General features: G+C 46.4%; 1 protein-coding gene across 15 annotated transcripts in view; it reads left to right on the plus strand.

The window, feature by feature from the left end:
• SORBS1 (sorbin and SH3 domain containing 1) overlaps positions 1–15637 on the plus strand; it is a 145753-nt gene extending 130116 nt beyond the window's left edge. For 13 of the 15 annotated variants that reach the window (XM_009277676.2, XM_009277678.2, XM_009277679.2 and 10 more), the window contains 6 exons: positions 1849–2577; positions 4242–4358; positions 10301–10360; positions 10993–11183; positions 12505–12617; positions 13439–15637. In XM_009277676.2, coding sequence (XP_009275951.1) covers positions 1849–2577; positions 4242–4358; positions 10301–10360; positions 10993–11183; positions 12505–12617; positions 13439–13506 — 1278 coding nt within the window. In that variant the 3' untranslated portion in view covers positions 13507–15637. The remainder of the gene's footprint in view (positions 1–1848; positions 2578–4241; positions 4359–10300; positions 10361–10992; positions 11184–12504; positions 12618–13438) is intronic. The other 2 variants (XM_009277687.1, XM_019471698.1) reach the window with 1 other exon arrangement.
• Positions 15638–17904: the final 2267 nt, after the last annotated feature.

The following is a 17904-nucleotide window of genomic DNA, read 5'->3' on the forward strand; positions in this document are numbered from 1 at the left end:
TGAAATAAGCTGTAGCTAAGACTAGTGTTTTGCGCAGTAAAAGCCATGCGCTCCCTGCAGTATGCTGCAACTGCAGGAAAAGGTGATGTTTCATTTACCAGAAAGGTTAATGAACCAGAAAGGTCATTTGGGGATTTGGAGACTCAGCTTTTCATCTCTGATCTGTAGCTTGAATTCAGGCCAGGTTGAAAGGGCTACAGTTCACAGCCATCTGAATAAATTTCACTGCCAGAGATGGAATGAATTGGTGATCGAGCTCCTCCTGAGTGCATGTATACACTTTACAGACCTCCACTGCGATGAGTGAATTTTTTTATTATAACACATTATAGCGTCCCAGGCTGTCACAGTCTGTAGGAGTCATTATGTTGATCCTGGTCAGCTTGAATCGAGCTGTATACTTACTCCTAAATGTTCCAGCTCACGACCAAGGTTTTGGGAGACAGGGTCAGGAGAGCAGCTTGTACTATTTGAAATTGGTGCTAAATGAACTCAGGTTTTGAGAGCAGTCTGGGATCTTCCATGAATATTAGATTCACTATAAATCATACTGCAGTTCAAACCAGAAATCAAAATGGCAGCAGATAATTGTATGGGAATCCCAGAATGTTTGCCATGGAAAATGTATCAGGGAGGCAGTGAGTCTCTAAATCCCTTTGTTTTGCTCTCATCCTGCAAATACTCATGCTTGAAGGTTGGCATACATGTCTGGGTCGCGGCCATGAGGTTCTGGCGCATCCCCTTCTCACCCACGGGATCAAAGCAAGGTCATTCTGAGGTCAAGACTGCAAGGAACAAAAGTGGAGAATTGGGATCGGGAGGAAGGGATATACGGTACAGGACTGATGGGAAGGGCTGCCATGGCTCATGCCTGGTGTCTGTCTGGGTCTTCCCTAAAAGGAGTGTTTTTATTCTTAGCCACTGTGTAAAGAGGAAAGACTTGTTGCTTGTTTGGGGTTCCCTGTCAAAGTGGATCTCAGCTGAGCTTTTCTCTTTGAGCTTGGCAGTCTCTCCATAGCTGTGGCCGGCCTGCCACCAGCTCTCTGCAAGCTTCTCCATTTGATGGAAGGGATTGTATCCACCCTTTTTTGGTTTCCTTTGCTATTCTTTTGATTCCTCCCCTAGTAAATCAATTCTCTCCCTTACTTTTTTGCCTAACTTGGCAGAGCACTGAGAAATGCTCTGATCAGTGCAAATGTAGCTCATCTCACTGATGTCGGTGGTGGTAATAGCTAAGGGCAGAACTCGATTGTGTGTTCTGCCTTTATAAACATAGGACCTACTTTAATCACCTAAAGACCAAATAGCCACAGCTAGCTTTTTTGATCCCTTTCTCCTCCACAGCTTCAGCATTGCAAGCTTCCTGAGGAGCAGGCATTGCTCATGCTAGAGTTGGATAAAGTCAAAATTCATTGCAGCAGTGAATTCTAACTGGGTCCACAGTGTGAGTTGTTGGGGCCCCAGCTATTACTGCCAGGCCAGTCAAATGCTGCATGCTGCCATCATGGATGGTGGCTTCAACTGATCCCTGAGGGACTTAGGGCATGTGGTATGAAGTCTGAGGTCTTCCACAAGATGTTTTGTGTCTGGGATCCTGGCAAAGGCTGGAGAGAAGGGTATTAGCAGCACAGATACAGACTGGACTCTGTGGTTGGAGTAGCTGTGGACAGCACGTTCTCCAACACGGTGCACCTGTGCGTGGAAAACTTATGCGCCATGCTTGGTCACAGATCTGCTCCTCTCCACACTCACTCTCTCCTTTTACTTTTGCTCGGTCGTTTTGTATTTTCCTTTATTATTTTTTTGTTCATTTCTTTCTTTTTCTCTCCTGCTTTTGTCTCCTTCAAGTCTCCCAGCTCTGAGCTGCTCCATACACCAACTCCTCCGCCTTTGCCTTTCGCACGCCGCGCCTTATCTCCAGAGGTGCAGGCGGTCACATCTGAGTGGATTGCTCTGACCGTGGGAGTGTCTCCTAGCACCACTCCTGCCATAACTCCTCCATTGCCTCCTCCGCCTGAAGCCTCCCTCTCTCACACTGACTATCTCTCGCCTTCTGCTGCAGCCAGCCCTTCCCCCACAGTCAGCCTCCACCACTCTCATCTCTCTGGCTCCTCGACTCCCAGGTCCATTAAATCCCCATTGCCCTCTTACTCATCCAGACCTCAGTACTCCGCTTGCAGTTTCTATCAGGTCACTCCGCAAAGCGAAGAAAAGTTTGTTGGCTCCCCTTCTCCCAGCGTGAGCTACTCTAACTCCCCTCGCTGGGCAGTGGAGAGCCCCGAAAGCGTCCTCGCAGAGCAGTGTGACACCACTGGCAGCCAAGCCTGGCTCCAAAAGACTAGAGAGGGCAGCAGCAACCCCGAGCAGGGTGCTCATGCTGTTCCCAAGATCTCTGTCGAGCCCTGCCTGAAACCATCCCAACTAGACATGCGTGTGAGCCCAGAAAAGAGACCTGTGAGTTCCTCTGAGGACAACCAGTTGTGTCAGGAGCTAATGGCTATTGTGCAGGGTGGTAAAACAGAGAAAAGAGGCGTGAGGAAAGGTGATCTGGGAAAGTTTCAAAGCGGGGAAAAGAAGGTACTTCTCCTGCATGTGTGTGTGCTGCTCTGAATTCCTGATTTTAACTGGTGTGTTGAGGTTTGTGCTGCTCTGCTGGCCAGGCAGAGCCAGTGGCTGCCACATGTCATTTTGATGATCCTAAGACCCTCTTCCAGGGGTCACCCGTGGCATTCACTGGATAGCAGATCAAAAAGTTTTAGAAGAGGGCTCAGAAGCAGTGTAGTGAAAATTATTTTAGAATAGATAATAACACAGGACTGACTTAATTGGTCACGTCTAATGAGGTGATTGTCCCAGATAGTGGCTGTTACCAGGGGGGGGGGGGGGGGGGGGGGGGGGGGGGGAAAGAAGGTACTTCTCCTGCATGTGTGTGTGCTGCTCTGAATTCCTGATTTTAACTGGTGTGTTGAGGTTTGTGCTGCTCTGCTGGCCAGGCAGAGCCAGTGGCTGCCACATGTCATTTTGATGATTCTAAGACCCTCTTCCAGGGGTCACCCGTGGCATTCACTGGATAGCAGATCAAAAAGTTTTAGAAGAGGGCTCAGAAGCAGTGTAGTGAAAATTATTTTAGAATAGATAATAACACAGGACTGACTTAATTGGTCACGTCTAATGAGGTGATTGTCCCAGATAGTGGCTGTTACCAGATGTGTCAGATAAAAGTATCACACAGGCCTCATGCCCATATACCTCACTGTGTAGAATACAGGCAATTCCTTGCTATTCAGAGATTTTCCAGTGTGCAATGGATCATCTTTGGTGATAGAATTTATTTGTTCCTCCTAAAGCCAAGGACTGAAAAGCCTTGTAAATGTCAGCCTGGCTCCTAGAATTGCAAAAGCTGTCCCCTGTTGATCCTGGAGCCTGTGGTTTTAGTGAACCTTAGTCTGGGATGTGCGTGACTAAGTCAGGGAGGCTTGATTGTTATCTATGCATTGAGTGGAATTTGTTACCTTTCCATTTCCAAAATGATGTGAAAGGGTCTAGCCACAAATGAGAATTAGGCCTAGTGATATTTTTCCCCAAGAGCTTCTAGTTATATGTAGCTGTATGTTACAAGGAGAAGGAACATAGGGCAACCTTCCAATAGCTTCTACAACATATCTTCTGCCCCCAGTCTTGGTGTAGGAGATCTGCCTTACTTCGCGGCTCTTAGTTGACTTGGGGTCCATTGTGGGCTACAGCTAGCCAAAATACATTACAGCACCCCCATGCTACCTTGTGTAAGAGTGGAAGTTTGGAGAGCTCAAAATCATAGCATGATAAATACTGTCTTGGATGCACTGCGATAGCCTCCATGACATACCCTATCTAGCCAACGGTAAATAATGAGGAATTAGGGTTTCTAAGATGTCACATTTCACACTGGGAAATCTTATGGCAAATTGTTTCATTTCTGCTTGAATCATAACCAGAAGTGTATTGAAAGCTGTATAAAGAGTGTGCTGTTTACAATCTGGATATATTTTTAGTAGCATTTTTTACAGGCATAACCTGCATGTTTAAAACAGAATGAGGTGGTCAGCTCAGACAAACCAACTGGAAACTGCACTTGCCCTTGCATGGAGTTACGTTTGCTGTGTGTGCATCAAATTTACTGGATAGTAGATGCTCTTATCACTAGCAGTGATTGTGATAAGAGAGTGTGTGCCAAGCTGACCAACTTTTCTTTTCTTCAAAAGACTGCAGACTCAAAAGCATTCTCTTCATCTGCTCCTCTCTCTTCCTCTGCCCTCTCTTCCTCTACTGTCACAACACAGCCACCTCCCAGACTTACACGCAGAGTCAATAAGCCACAGGTAATCATCTTTGCTGATTAATCTTCCATTACTTAGAATTGATTCCATGTCATGCCATTGTTTTGTCATACGCTTGTTTAGCCATTCCTTGATTCCACAGGTGAGATATTTCTCCTGTCATTTCATTCAGAATCTTTATTTTTTTAAAAAATCATTTAAAATGACTTCCAGGCTATGCAGAAGGGCAGGTATGGGCAAAATCTTCAGCTGGTATAAATCCACATAGCTCAAGTCTGGGTTTCTGCCGTTTTGTACCAGCTGAGGATCTGATTTTCTGTTCCGCCAAAGGATTAACCCAGAGCTTATTTAGTTCTGACCTTGAGTTCCTACAGCTCGATTGCATTATAAGGCAGTATCGGTGGTCTTGTTAGCGGGAACGATGTAGTGTGAGATACTTTGGTTCAGGTTTTGTTTAACCACCTGAGATCGGGATTCAGGGTTTGAGTGTCTCAGAGCTGGGGATAAGGCATACACAACTTGGTATCCACAATATCAGGGACCTGTTCCAGCCTTCTCAGGTAGGATTCACAGGTTCTCAGCTCTATTGGTGGGAGCTACAAACGTCTTTAAAGAGGAATGCGGTAGGGTCTGTGCAGCATAACCGACTCGGCCTCAGCACACTGTGTGGCTGGGATTCCGGGGTCCTGGAATGAACAGTGCTCACAGCTGCTGGTGTCTCGTCAGTCCTTCCAGGCAGCTTCCACAAGATGGCAACATTTGAAACAGAAAGCTCACAATTGGCAAAAACAGGACTGAGTTTGTAGCGATGGGTATTGGGGAAGCAATCTTTGCCTTGATCAGTGAACCAGGCAGGCTGCTCATGCAGGATGAGTGTGGGAAGTAGTTGCCAATGTTACTTATTTTCTTGATCAGTTTATGAGAGCGAGATACAGCTTTAACCCTGAAATTTTCCTGTTACCTTTACTCACCTCGTTTCCCTCCGATCGTGAGCTTGCACGACTTTTTACTGAGCAACCACCTCCTGCTTCCCTTTCAGTTTCAATATCTGAGTCCAATAGGATACGTATTCTGCTTCATGTTAAAAATCCACAAAAGTTTTCTGTGTTGGCCTTTCTTGTGGCCTCTGATCTGCTTGGTCCTGCTGGTGCTTGCACTGGGTGTACACGATTCAAAAGAGCAGGAGCAAAGAGTCACATTTAGGGAAAGATGTTTCTCTCGAGTGCTGACTAGCACACAGTTCTATTTTGGGTGTTGCACCTGGTTGTAATAGGACCCTGTGGCCTTTCTTTGGAGTCGAAGTCAAGCCAAAATTTATATTTTATATGCCTTGACAATCAGAGCTGACAATTGTCAGTGTCAAGTTAAAACTGTGTGTGACATTATCAGTAGTCTTGACCTCCTTTCCAGCTCTGGGTCTACAGTTGTTTAGGGAGCAGGAGTGGTATTTGTATGTGCAAATGACTTCTCTTTATCTGCGTGACCCATACAGAGGCTGATGGCTTCAGCAGAACTGCAGGTAATACCCTGGAGGCCTTTTCAAAAATCTGTCAGCTTTTCATTGATTTAAATCAAATGAGAAAAGCACTCAGTAAACATGGAAATGAGACATTACATTTGGGTTTTGTTTCCATTACTGTCCATCCCTGGTGTTTGAGGTATTTTACCATTTTGAATTTTAGTTTTCTTTCTCATTATAGAGAACCTCCCCAGTTATGAAATTCTGACCCAGGGTTTTTTGCAGGTTTAAGACCCCTTTGGGGGGGGTCTGGCGTAAGGACTGTGTTCTTGCCTGTTCCGTTAAGTAATAATATAAAGTGCAATGGTTCTTTTAGCTATTCTGAAGTTACTCCCTTTTGTTTAGTTTCACAGTCCAAACTAAAAGGAAAAAAGAACAACCCCACAGCATGTGTAAGATATTTCAAGTATCACTTACAGATAATTTATTTCAATATTCCAGTAAAACATGATGTTAAGCAGTAATGTAATCTATCAAATTATTTCAGGGGACCCTCCAAAATTTTCTGGTTTAATTCCTGTTTTACTCTGAGGTCCTCCTAGTGTGACAGTCAGCAGTGGTGCTAGCGAGTGTGTGAGCAGTGCAGCAGCTTTGGCCTCGGGGCCAGACTGCAGCGGGCTTGTGGGGTGGGGAAGGCAGGAGTGGCTGGACGAGTGTCCCTGCATCGCCCAGCAGTGTGAGGGATGTCGGTGGGGGGCTGTCTGCTCCTTTCCACTTCTGCAAAACCCCTCGGGCAGAGTGGTGAGTAATATCACCCGCTTTGTGCTGGTAGAGAGGAGAGCCTATGAGGAGGATGCTCAGACCCCATGTTCCCCAGCCCAGACCTGGGGAAGGCATTGGTACCGGCTCCCCGTGGGAGATGCATTTTTCTGCTGTAGGCCCAGACCAGCTACGCTTACTTAGCACGGCAGTGCTTCTGCCCAGCGCGTTTATTGTCCAAGCCAGAGCTGCACAGCCTGCAGCAGGCGTTGATACCGGCTCCCCGTGGGAGATGCATTTTTCTGCTGTAGACACAGCCTTCAGCTTCTGATCTGCAGGCCAGGGAGTCTTTCTATTGACTTTGACAGCCTTTAGATCAGGCTGCTCCTCACTGCAGCCTTTTCAGTGTCCTTTGTGAGAGCTCTTTGGCCAGCTTTCTCCTCGCTTTCACCAGAGCTGGGGCTTGGGGCTTTGTGTGTGCGAAGGTTTTCCTTTTTCCTTTTGGCTGGGCTGGGGAGTCCTCCCTGCTCATGGTTCTCCATTCACGTGTGGGAGCATCACTGCTGATGTGTGTCCTTCTCTGAGGGGATACCAATTTGTCTGTCTGTCTTGTCTGTCTCTCGGTCTGTTCTGCTTAGCTTTCTCTTTGCTTATGTAGTCCTTTAACTCCCACCAGAGAGGGATGGAAGAAGACACGTAAACAAGAGCTGTAATGGATAGACACACTGATGACACTTGACTTCGCTAGGAGCCGGGAGAGCACTATTGAGTAGCCCCAGCATCTTTCTTCCTAACAGTTAAAACGCGCCTCAGGGCTTTTCTAGGCTCTTAATGTAGAACCTTTTTCTGGTATTCTTACAAACCTGTGGTGCTCTTTAAATCCATCCTCAAACTCCATATGAGGTGGAAACAGTGGCCAGCTGTGCTTCAGGACTGGCTGTACTGCATATTTGTATAGTCTGTAGACATGGAGACATAGACACTTAAGCACCTGCTTAAGTTTATTCACTTATTCTTAACAAAGCACGTACCGTGACTGAGGGGGTAGGAGTTGAGTTGTCCTCACGGGTTGTGAATACTTGTCACTTCTAGGGCCCTCAGTTTACCTCCAGCAGCAGCAGGGCTGGCTTAGTGTTTTGAGGGAACTTCTGTGGTTTATACTTTGGAGCTGTGCCCCACACTCGCTGATTCCTCGGCCACCTGCGGCACATGGAGCCACCACTGTAGGTAGTACATGGGCTTTCTGAACCCGTGTTTGAAGAGCATTTGGACCTATAACACCTTTTTTTTTTCTTTGTTCTCTTCTCTCCCTGCAATAATAATGTAGTGGTTTTTTTTTAAAAAAAAAAAGCCATCTAGGCCATGCTATTTTTTTTTTTTTTTGTTCTCTTCTCTCCCTGCAATAATAGTGGTTTTTTTTAAAAAAAAAAAAAGCCATCTAGGCCATGCTATCAAGGTCACTTGTCTGAAGCACTGGGGTGGTACATTTACAGCCTAAAATTATAGTGTCTGATCTGGTCGGTTTTTCGTCCTGTTTGGCTAATGCTGCATAGTTGCTGATTTCGGGGTGTTCCATCACCTCACTGCAGGGCTCAGCTGTAGCCCTGGGAGTTAGTGCGGAGACACCCACTGCTTTGGTAGGAGCTGCCTGGATCTCTGGAGCAGAGGCCGGAAGGGATCCACTTAGTCGTGTGTCTTGTCAGGAGCTGGGGGCTGCTGGGAGGGCAGGGGACTGCTTGGCCTCTGCCTCTGCCCAGCTGCTTCATAGAAGTCCCTGTGAGGATCCTGCCAGGAAGGGGAACGTGGCCAAGTTTCTGATGCTGGTTGGCTGCACCTCCTGGTATTACACATACAAGCCTGCACCATGGAGCATTCAGAGGTAGCGTCAATTTTTTTAGCTTTCAAATAACTAATGTAATTCATAGTTATTAATGCTTTTTGGAGGAAAAGCCGGTCAGGGAGGTCACAAGTAATCAATGAGAAATGGACCACACGGTCTTAGGAGCTCATGGAGCAATTTCAGCAGTCAATTTATTAGTATGGAGCAGAGAAGCACTTTCTTGAATTAAAAATATCATTCTTACAGCTGCCTCTCACCTCAGCCTGGAAATTGGTTTTCCCAGCTACTTGACCACCTGAGTCAGCTCTGATCTCATCAGATTTGATGCGCTATATCCAGTTGGTCTGCACAATATTAATTTTAAATTTCTAATTATTCCATTTGCCTTTCAGGGCTGATAATAGGCAGGAATGACTTCCAGAAATCCTGTGACGATTTCAGGCTCCACAGTAAATGCTTTGAATGAGAATTCCACTGCCATTAGCCCATCCAACTTACATTTAATTTTCTCTCTGTAGAAATACACATGGTAACAGAGCATTGTTTCTTAGGGCAGTGATCCCAGATTCCAGCCCCAGACAGTACAGCTGACTACAAAGGAGTTGCTGTGGGGTCGGGTTGGCCTAGAGTGGGTCACAGTCCTCGAGAAAAGAGACTGTTTGCTTTAATACAATGATGGGCACAGCTCCAGAGGTCCAAGATGTGGTTCAGAGGAGCTCTGAGAACAGGAATTAGACAAGGATGAGATCATCACCCTGCATTTCTCCAAACTCTTTGAGCATGAAGATGGGCTCTGGGCTGAAGGTGTCACAAACCTCTTTATCCTCTGCTTCTGCTCTGTCTCGGGATGCCGTGAGAAAGCAAGCCTTTTACTGAAGGGCATTGTTGAAGTGAATAAAGAGGAGGAGGGAAGGCATAAAAATTGAGGCCTTTGGAATTTGTGTTGAAAATTGTGTTGAATGATCACAGAGGATGGCAATGCTCTGCATCTTAGCCAATCCACTTTGCCAAGCAGTCCTGCAGGTAGTATAAATAACCCTACACCAGTTCAGACATCCCATTTGCTCACAGCGTGCCCCTTGCTTTCAGTAGGTGTTTGAATGTGCAAAAAGCGTGCAAAACCAGGCTCTGGATACCTGTGCGACTTTCTCAGTGACCTTCCCCATTAAACCTCCAACCCCAAACAACCTGATTTTCCTTGCCGTGCCCTGGGACACGCGAGTCCCTGTGAAGAGTTGTGACTGGGGAGAGAGGCAGGGCGGAGTCCAGAAGCTTCACAGGTGGTGGTGTTTGGAGCTGGGTTTTCCAGTCAGGGCCTCCTCTGACCTGAAGTTCTGCCTTGTTGTGAGAATTAACAGAGCAGCTCAGATCCTCGCTTGGTACAAGCTAGAGTGATTTTGATGGGGCTACACGGCATTGTGCCTTCTGAGGACCTGAGCTGGTCTTTTTTAAGAAGCAGGCGAGTTACTGTCCTCTCCTGTGTCAAAGTCATTGAGGACTTTTCTAAAAACAGCAGCAGATTCCTCTCAGCATGCTTTTGGCCTTTCAAGTTTGATGCTCTCAAGTATGTGCTTCTGTCCTTAGTTTTTTTCCCCCCTACAGGAATGCAGTATGACACTATGTACCATTTCTGGTTGGAGCGGTGTCCATGACCTTCCACTCCGATTCCCTGCTCTGAGCTTCTGTTTCGCTGTCACCTTTCTCTTTGCAGCGTTCTGTGTGCTGCAGTGCAGTTGCGTTACTGTAGCCTGAATGTCTCTTGTGTAAATGAAAGACCTTGTTGTCCAAGAAGCGTGGTGTTGGGGTGGGGAGGGAAGAGTTGTTCATTTTCTTTTGTTGTCTGCACTCCATTTAATTTTTTTAAATTCTGACCGATATAACATCTGCTAAAATGTCTTCCTTATCATTTGCTTGGTGATCACACAGCCTTCCCACCATTCATTGAGAGCTGGACCAGATCTCACAGAGTCTGAAAAGAGCTATGTGGTAAGGCCACTGTTTAAATCAGATGTGTAGTCCTAGACTCTCTTCACCCAGACAGTAACACCTCAGTAGAGGTAAAATGCCAGCGCTATTTTTTAGCGGCAAAGTAGGTACATATCTATCTATTTGCATATATTGTTTTGTTTGCAACAGAAAAAGGGAATTTAGCAATTAGAAAAACTGTCATAGCAGATGAGAAGTTGGGCTAATTGTGCTGCCAGTCCCTGGGTATAAGTTAAATGAAGCAAAATGCATGAATGGAGCGGCCCACCTTGCATTCTTGAACTGACTTCATAGCATTTGTAATGGTGCCACTGCATAACTAATTGCAACCTCTTATGCTGCTGCTTTTAAAAATATATGTATATGTATTTGTTACAAATCTTCAAACTAAATGCCAAATTCTTCTGTATCTTGCCTGTTTCTCCATGCTTACACCTGGATCCCTTCTGCACTCCACTACCTGGATATTTACCTGGATCTCTACAACTCTTTTTTTTTTTTTTTTTTTTTTTTACTGGACTTATGTGCTGCATCTGGAATGTCCCATCTCTTCTTGTCTATATTTTCCCCTCCCTCCCCCCTGTTGACTGTCCTTTGGGTGTTCTTGGATGTCAATGCTGCCTACCACGCAGGAAGCTGTTTGCAATGAGATCATAAACATTGCAGAAAAATCTGTTCATTACTGCAGTACTGTTTCTCAGCCTCTTGACTCTCGCCACAAGGTGACCTCTAATGACCATAAACCATCTCTCATCATTTCTCAGCAACCTCAAGCACAGCAGCAAGGAGCCAGCCCTGACAGAAGTCAAACACCACGAGACATGTAAGTCCTTTTGGCTCCCATCTCTTCCAGGGGTCTTGTCTCTGGTGGTGAAGATGGGGGTGTGCGAAAGCTTCAGCATTTCAGGAGTTAAATTAGAATTATGGGAAGGTGTCAGCTTTTCTTTAAAGAACAAAAATAGCCACGTGTCATCATAATGAGTAGTTAAAAACCGGGACCTTTGTGTCTGTATAGCACCTGAAACAATGACCTCATGATCCAGGACTGGGTCTCCTTTGGGCACTTGATTCATGCTGGTTATGGGGACTATCTCAATGTCTTTGTATCTTGAAGCTGGAGACAAATTAATATCCACTGGCTACACCTGGCTCATGTGGCATGGGTCAATGTGTTCACCCCTGTTCTTAGCTTCTCACAGTACAGTGAGCAGTCCCAACACCGATGCCGCTTGGTGCGTTGTTGGCCAGTTCTGCTGATGAATTGGTGGCTGAATGATCTGAGAGACCAAGGCTGAGATTTTCAAAGCGTGTCTGGTGGGTTTAAACCTGGAGCTGCCATTAAGCTTGGTGGGGCCTTTCACTGGTGGTTTTGAGAATAGTAGCCCGCACTGTGTGCTGGGGACTGAAGTTCCTTGGCAGTTGGGTCCTGAAAGGAGCCTTTGCTTTCCCCCACCCCTTTATGCAGAACGGAAAGTCTCACATCAGCTCTATTTTCACTCCCCACAGGCAGGGGATCCAAACCTCCCCAAATTTGCCCCAAGATTGTTTCCACTCCATAAGGTTCCTTTCTGATAGATACAGAGTGCCTCTGGTGCAAGTGGTATCTCAGGGCAGGATTCAACCTTAGATTTTGTTTGCACCGTACCTCCTCAGCCATGATTTATCCAGCAACCTTAGTGCGGTAGAGTAGGCAGTATCTTCTTCTGAAGTCCTTCATTCTGCCATTTGGTCATTCATGGCCCTGCCTGTGTGCCTGGGCAAGGGAGCAGGTGTCTCAGCCCAGGAATGAGTGTATCCAGGTTTTGGCTTGCATTCAGTAGGGTGTCTGCACTCGTACGCTCTCTAGGTGCTACACGTTAGGAAGACTCCGGTTGTTACAGTCTATGGAGACAACTACATGGCAAAAAGAAAACAGAAGCTCTCTGCCGATCCCATACAGTGCAGGCGTGACACTTTTTACTGCCATGGCCTTGTGACAACAGTCAATTTAATGCAGTTGGCTTCCACCTTTCAAATGGAAAACACAGGTCCGGACTGCATTGAACAAAATACAACCGGAATTAGAAAGGGGAAGGGAGACATCTCCTTCTGAAGGGATGTCAGGGAAATCCAGTGGCTAATGTGCAGTATCTTTCTGCTTTTAGAGTTAGCTACCAAGCCCTCTACAGCTACACTCCTCAGAACGATGATGAGCTGGAACTGAGGGACGGTGACATTGTCGATGTCATGGAGAAATGTGATGACGGCTGGTTTGTGGGTGAGTGTGACGCTTGCCTGTCAGCAGCGCTTTTTGAGATGCAGATGAGCAATTTTGCAGAGCGTCTGGAAGTTGCTTTCATTTGCAGGGCCAAAACGGTGAAAAAAATCAACTTGACTTTTTTCACAATTTCTCATCTTTTCCCACCAAGAACATTAAAATTAGGGTGCAGGGTGGTGGAGCTTTGTTTTCCTTGCTAGGTCTCTAGTTTTTCCTTTTTTCTCTTCTTAATTTCCCCATTTCCCTCTTCCTCCCGATCCTTCTTGCTCACACAGATGGCAAAGCAACAGAGGGAATGAAGGAAAACTGGATTTCTGTAGCTTTTCCAAAGCTGAGGGAGCCACGGCAAGTTGCAGAAAGTGGCAAGTAGGGGACGAAGGGAACACATGGATGGGAGTTGCAGTCCCTGAAAATCCAACCTCATCTGTAGCTTATGTTTAGCAAAATCTAGCCCTTTACCTTCAAAGAATGCAAGTCTGGACAGTGTTCTCCATCTCAACACTGCAAATCTAGGCTTGTTATCTCTTCTTAAGGGAGATTAGCTCATTTACACCGATAGGAGTTTGGGTCCTAGCCTATAGACCCAGGAGCTTTCACCAGCACCTTATTAATTGTTAAAAGGGGAGACCAAAGATGATTAGCAGCAGAACTAGTTGTGATCTCGTCTATGCCAAAAAGTTCTTTGACCAGGACCTCGATTTCGTTTTAGAAAGCAATGCCTGCAGGCAGAAGAGGCTGCCGCCTCTACCTTTTTAAACCCCTAAGCCTTCCTTGCATGGCTCCATCTTACTCTGGCTTCCTCATGTTTTATTTTGCAACAGGTACGTCCAGGAGAACGAGGCAATTCGGCACCTTCCCAGGCAACTACGTGAAGCTTCTGTACCTGTAAAATAACAGTGAACCCACCGTGACAGTGACGGGGTTGTTTTCCAGATGGTGTTTTTAAACAGTGAAGAAACAGACAATTTATGAATGTAATAGACAAGAGACGAGACGTGTTAGGAGGATGTGGTTATGTGGTACAGTATTGAGTTGAATGTGTAGCCCTGCTTCCACAGATTCAGGGTGTGATTTGTTTGCTGAAGAAGAGACAGTTTCTAGTTTACAGTGCTGCCTTTGTGTATTCCTCTCCCCTCCCCAGCAAGAGTTCTGGTGATAATCTTAATTTGTATGGAGTATTTACCTCTGAGAAGACTTCAGGGAAGCACATGGTATAGGTTTTGTTTGTGTGTTGAGATAGGATAGTGCTTTGGGGCAGTACGCAGCCTTGCAGCTGCTCCCTTTCACTGGCAAGGTTCAGGGAGGCCAGGCTTTCTGCCCGCTTTCTGCCTCACTGAAGACTCACTTTGCTCTGCCTTCCACTTCCATAGAAAACCCTTCCTTCATGTCGTGCACCTTAAGACCCAGCAGAGGCAGAGGACAGCTGATACGGTTAAACCGCAGAGCTCTGTGTGGAAAAGGAGTTTGGGACTGGTGGTTTAATGCAGAGAGGTCAGCCAAAGCATAATGCAAACGTGCAAAAATCCCAAACCCTTTAATAACGTATTACCTATCTCTGCAGGGTTTTTTTCCTTTGTGCAGGGGGTGTGTGTGTGTTGAGTGTATTGTGTGCATCAAAACGAACTGAGTCCTGTTTTTGAACAGAAGCCTGGCTTTGACATTTATCTGCACAAAGAATAGAACCAATAAACAGAACATCCGTGAGAGCAAATCCTGTTTATGAGTCCTACGGCCGTTCACTTTCTCTGCTGCTCCTGCCCTGTTGCTGGCCCTAAAGGATCACACGCTTTTCGAAGCATACTCTTGGGGATGAGGACTTTGCTTCTTTCCCGGCATTAAGTCTTAGAGGCTCTGATAAATCCGAGCAACATACCACTGAGGGTGCCTTTTTTTTTCTTTTTGGTTACAGTGTCGATGGTAGGTCTCAAATAAATACATGCATTTTGGCTGCCTCTTAGTCATACAAAAAAGTCTAATCAATTTGGAAGGCTGTTCCCAGCAGTTATTACCAGTTACATAGATTTGTATTTCCTTGAGGAAAAAAAAAACATGGCTTGGCTGTTTGCTTGCCTGTAAATCCACTATGAATACTCTTTTGATAGACATTTTGTTATTAAGAAAAAGCATAAACAAAACCAGTTCTATCAGACTCTGCTTCCTACAGTTACCATACAAATAGCAAAGGGTTAGATTGCTATTTTGTCATAAGCCGTATTTAATAATATAAAATGCCTATTTTTATGCTGATGCTTTTATACAGATTTATTAAGAGTAACTACAACTAACTGTTAGCACGACTTGCAATGTTTTGATAAACTAGCCATGCTCCTGGGTTTGAAATCAAGTAGGCTTGTCTTCCGCCTAGGTCAGCGGAAGAGAAGACTCAAGTGTCTCAGAAGTTTGACTGTAAATATGTATATTTAATTTTGTACAGACAATGTACTTACCTTGTATAGAAAAATAATTTAAACACATTGAGTGAAGGGAGGAAACAAAAGGCAGTTGTGAAAGGTTGGGATTTTTTTCCACTTTTATTTAAATGATGGAATTCCATGTATGTTCACATAAAGAGTTTTAGCACAAAATAGCCATTATGAAAGGGTTTCAGATATGACACAAAGTACCACTGTTTCTTTTCTGCAGGAGATACCTTTAATCCTGCATCTTATTTATGGGTTTGTTTTTCTGCTTTGGGTTTGCCCTCCAGTTATTTGCAGCAATATTTAGGCCTGTTGCTAAGATTGGATAACACCAAATTAATCTATCCAGCAAAGTAACATGATGATACTGACTGTATATAACATACTCATTTAAAGGTTTATTTTTCCTTCTTGCTCTTGCCATTTTAAGTTACACACACACACACACACACACACACACAAACCGCAACTTATTTTTGTGTTGATTTTTTGTTTCTTATTGCAGTGGATTACTATTTGAGAATTAATAAATGGAATTATTGAATTACTATTGTGTTCCTTGTACAAATTATTAAATAAAGTCTATTCCCGCTCTTCCTGTAGCAGTGCACTTTTGTACTAGTGCCCCTCTGTGGCTGTCTTTGGCTGCGTCCATACTGAGCAGTAGCTGTCTGCCATGCGCTTCCCGAGTGTCCTGCACCTGACGATCCCGCTCATGACTTGGCCTGAGCTCACCAGTTCTCCCTCTTGAGCCATAGGCAGGCTGTGACTTTTTCTTGACGAAACCAAGGTGTAAAAGCAGAGAAAAAGCTGGTTTACGCCCAGATCTCACTGTGACATGGGGTCAGGGCGCAGCTGCTGTGGCATGCACGCAGACCTGGGAGCTCAGGAGCACACCCAAGTCCACTGGTTTACAAAGGGTCTTTGTGACTCCCCCTCAGATGAGAAGACCACAAGAGTTAAGTAGGACAAGAAACCTCAAATGCCACCCTCTGTGGGAAGGGACGTCAGCTGATGTTGGGTTTACATGTGCATTTTTAACCCTGACTCGGGTCAAAAGCCGTAAGACACTGACTTCTGCGGTAGCTGCACCCTGACCAGGCAGGTATGGCTGCAGCACTAATTCAAGGGGTTTGTGCAAGGTCTGTGACGAACACATCACGTCTCCCAGCCCTGCAGCAGGAGAGCTAGCCAGGGCTTTTTCGGTGTGCCTCCTGTAAAGGAACAGTCCCCGCAGGAGCAGAGCGAGGGAAGGCCAGAGCTGAGCTGCCTGGGTGGGCTCGCTGGGGCTCAGTAACGCACGAGTACCACAAAAGCGCACCCTGCGCCTCCACATGTCCAGCTCCTGCACGCTGCCTGCGCGGGGCTGTGCCCACCCCGAAGGCTGGTCTTTTGTGAGGAGCTTTAACTTCCTTGAGACCTCCACCTCAGACTGAGCCAAAATTGGGCAACGGATTCAAACTCTGCGATGATGCGACCGGATGGCCAGGTGGACAGATACATGTCGTGGCTGCATTCACAATGACTTTAGGAAGTCAAACTATAAACAAGCCAATCCTAAAACCAAAATAACAGGACGGCAAAAGCCTCAAGCTATTTTACATGCCCTTAGAAAACACACAGACACAAGCCCATTTTCCTGTTTTTGCAGGTTACTTCATATAAAAAGCAAAAGGGCTGCCTGACCACCGCTTTGCTGCAGTCACTAGCATTGCTAGCCCTTGCTTTACAGTGCTGTGGCCCGGGAGGGGAGAAAGAGAGACTCATCTATAGCTATTGAACCTCGATATTTACTGATGTCGCTCTCTATCCTGACGTACTTGGCAAAGAGCAAGCTAGAGATGCTTTTGTGACTGCAAGAAGCTGGGCGTTCAGGGAGGGGAAGAGGACCCAGCGGTCTGTCACAGGCCTCTGGAAATCCCCCACACCCGGGGGGAAAGGAGCTCTCGGTGTCACTTTCTTCACCACCAGGAGATGTGTAATGATGCGGTGGAAGAACTACCGCTCTCTGACAGAGATGAGATTAATAGTCCAGATGCACGTACCTTGCAAGGAAATAACCCGTGAAATGACGAGGTAATGCAGGAACAGGGAGGAAGCCAAGAAAGGGGATTGCAGAGGCAAGGGTGTGCCTTGCGACGGGATCATTCGTGGCCGTGACTTGTAGGGCCAGCACCTCGGTGATCTGCCTCATCCCCACTTGCTGACTGCTCCACGCTCCCTGGCCGTGGCTGAATCCCAGCTTCAGCAGCGGCCTTGTGCTGCGGCTCACTGATGTTCTGCATTGCCTGAGCTGTGTTTATTTACTAAATAAGCAGCAACGCTTGCGCTCAGTTTGTAAATGCCAGCACCGTTGCTGTTACCAACCTCTCCCACCTGTCCATCGTCAGATCGGTGGGGGCTTAACATGCAACTGGAACAACTATTTTTCCTGAATCACAGCTAAGGAGGTTGGCTGATAAACCCGTACAGCAGAATTCCGTCTTTCGTTGGTGGTACCACCCCTAAGGGGCTAGAGATAAACAAAACTGCCTAAAGCAGTGACAAATCAGAGCTAAGTTAGGGGAAAGGTAATACCCTTCCTAGGCTCCGCCCTCGCTCATCAGCTCCCAGCTGGGAAAGAGCACGCAACGCCACTTATTTCCATCGCCTCCATTAGGTTTCAGAGTTAACATCACACTAGGGCGGGGGGGGAGGAGCCGTATTTGCCTGAGAGCTGCCGCGCCGGGGCAGTCTCGCCGCCCTCCGGTGTCTTGCTCCGCGGCCGCCCCCCTGCCTCCGGGTCGCGGACAGCTCCTGCTGCGGCAGAGGCTTAGTTCCGCCGGGGGCGGGGGGCCGTAAGGCGGCCGGGGTTTCCGAAGACCGAA

The sequence above is a fragment of the Aptenodytes forsteri genome, unplaced genomic scaffold (assembly GCF_000699145.1).
Source record: "Aptenodytes forsteri isolate BGI_AS27 unplaced genomic scaffold, ASM69914v1 Scaffold15, whole genome shotgun sequence".
NCBI lineage: Eukaryota > Metazoa > Chordata > Aves > Sphenisciformes > Spheniscidae > Aptenodytes > Aptenodytes forsteri.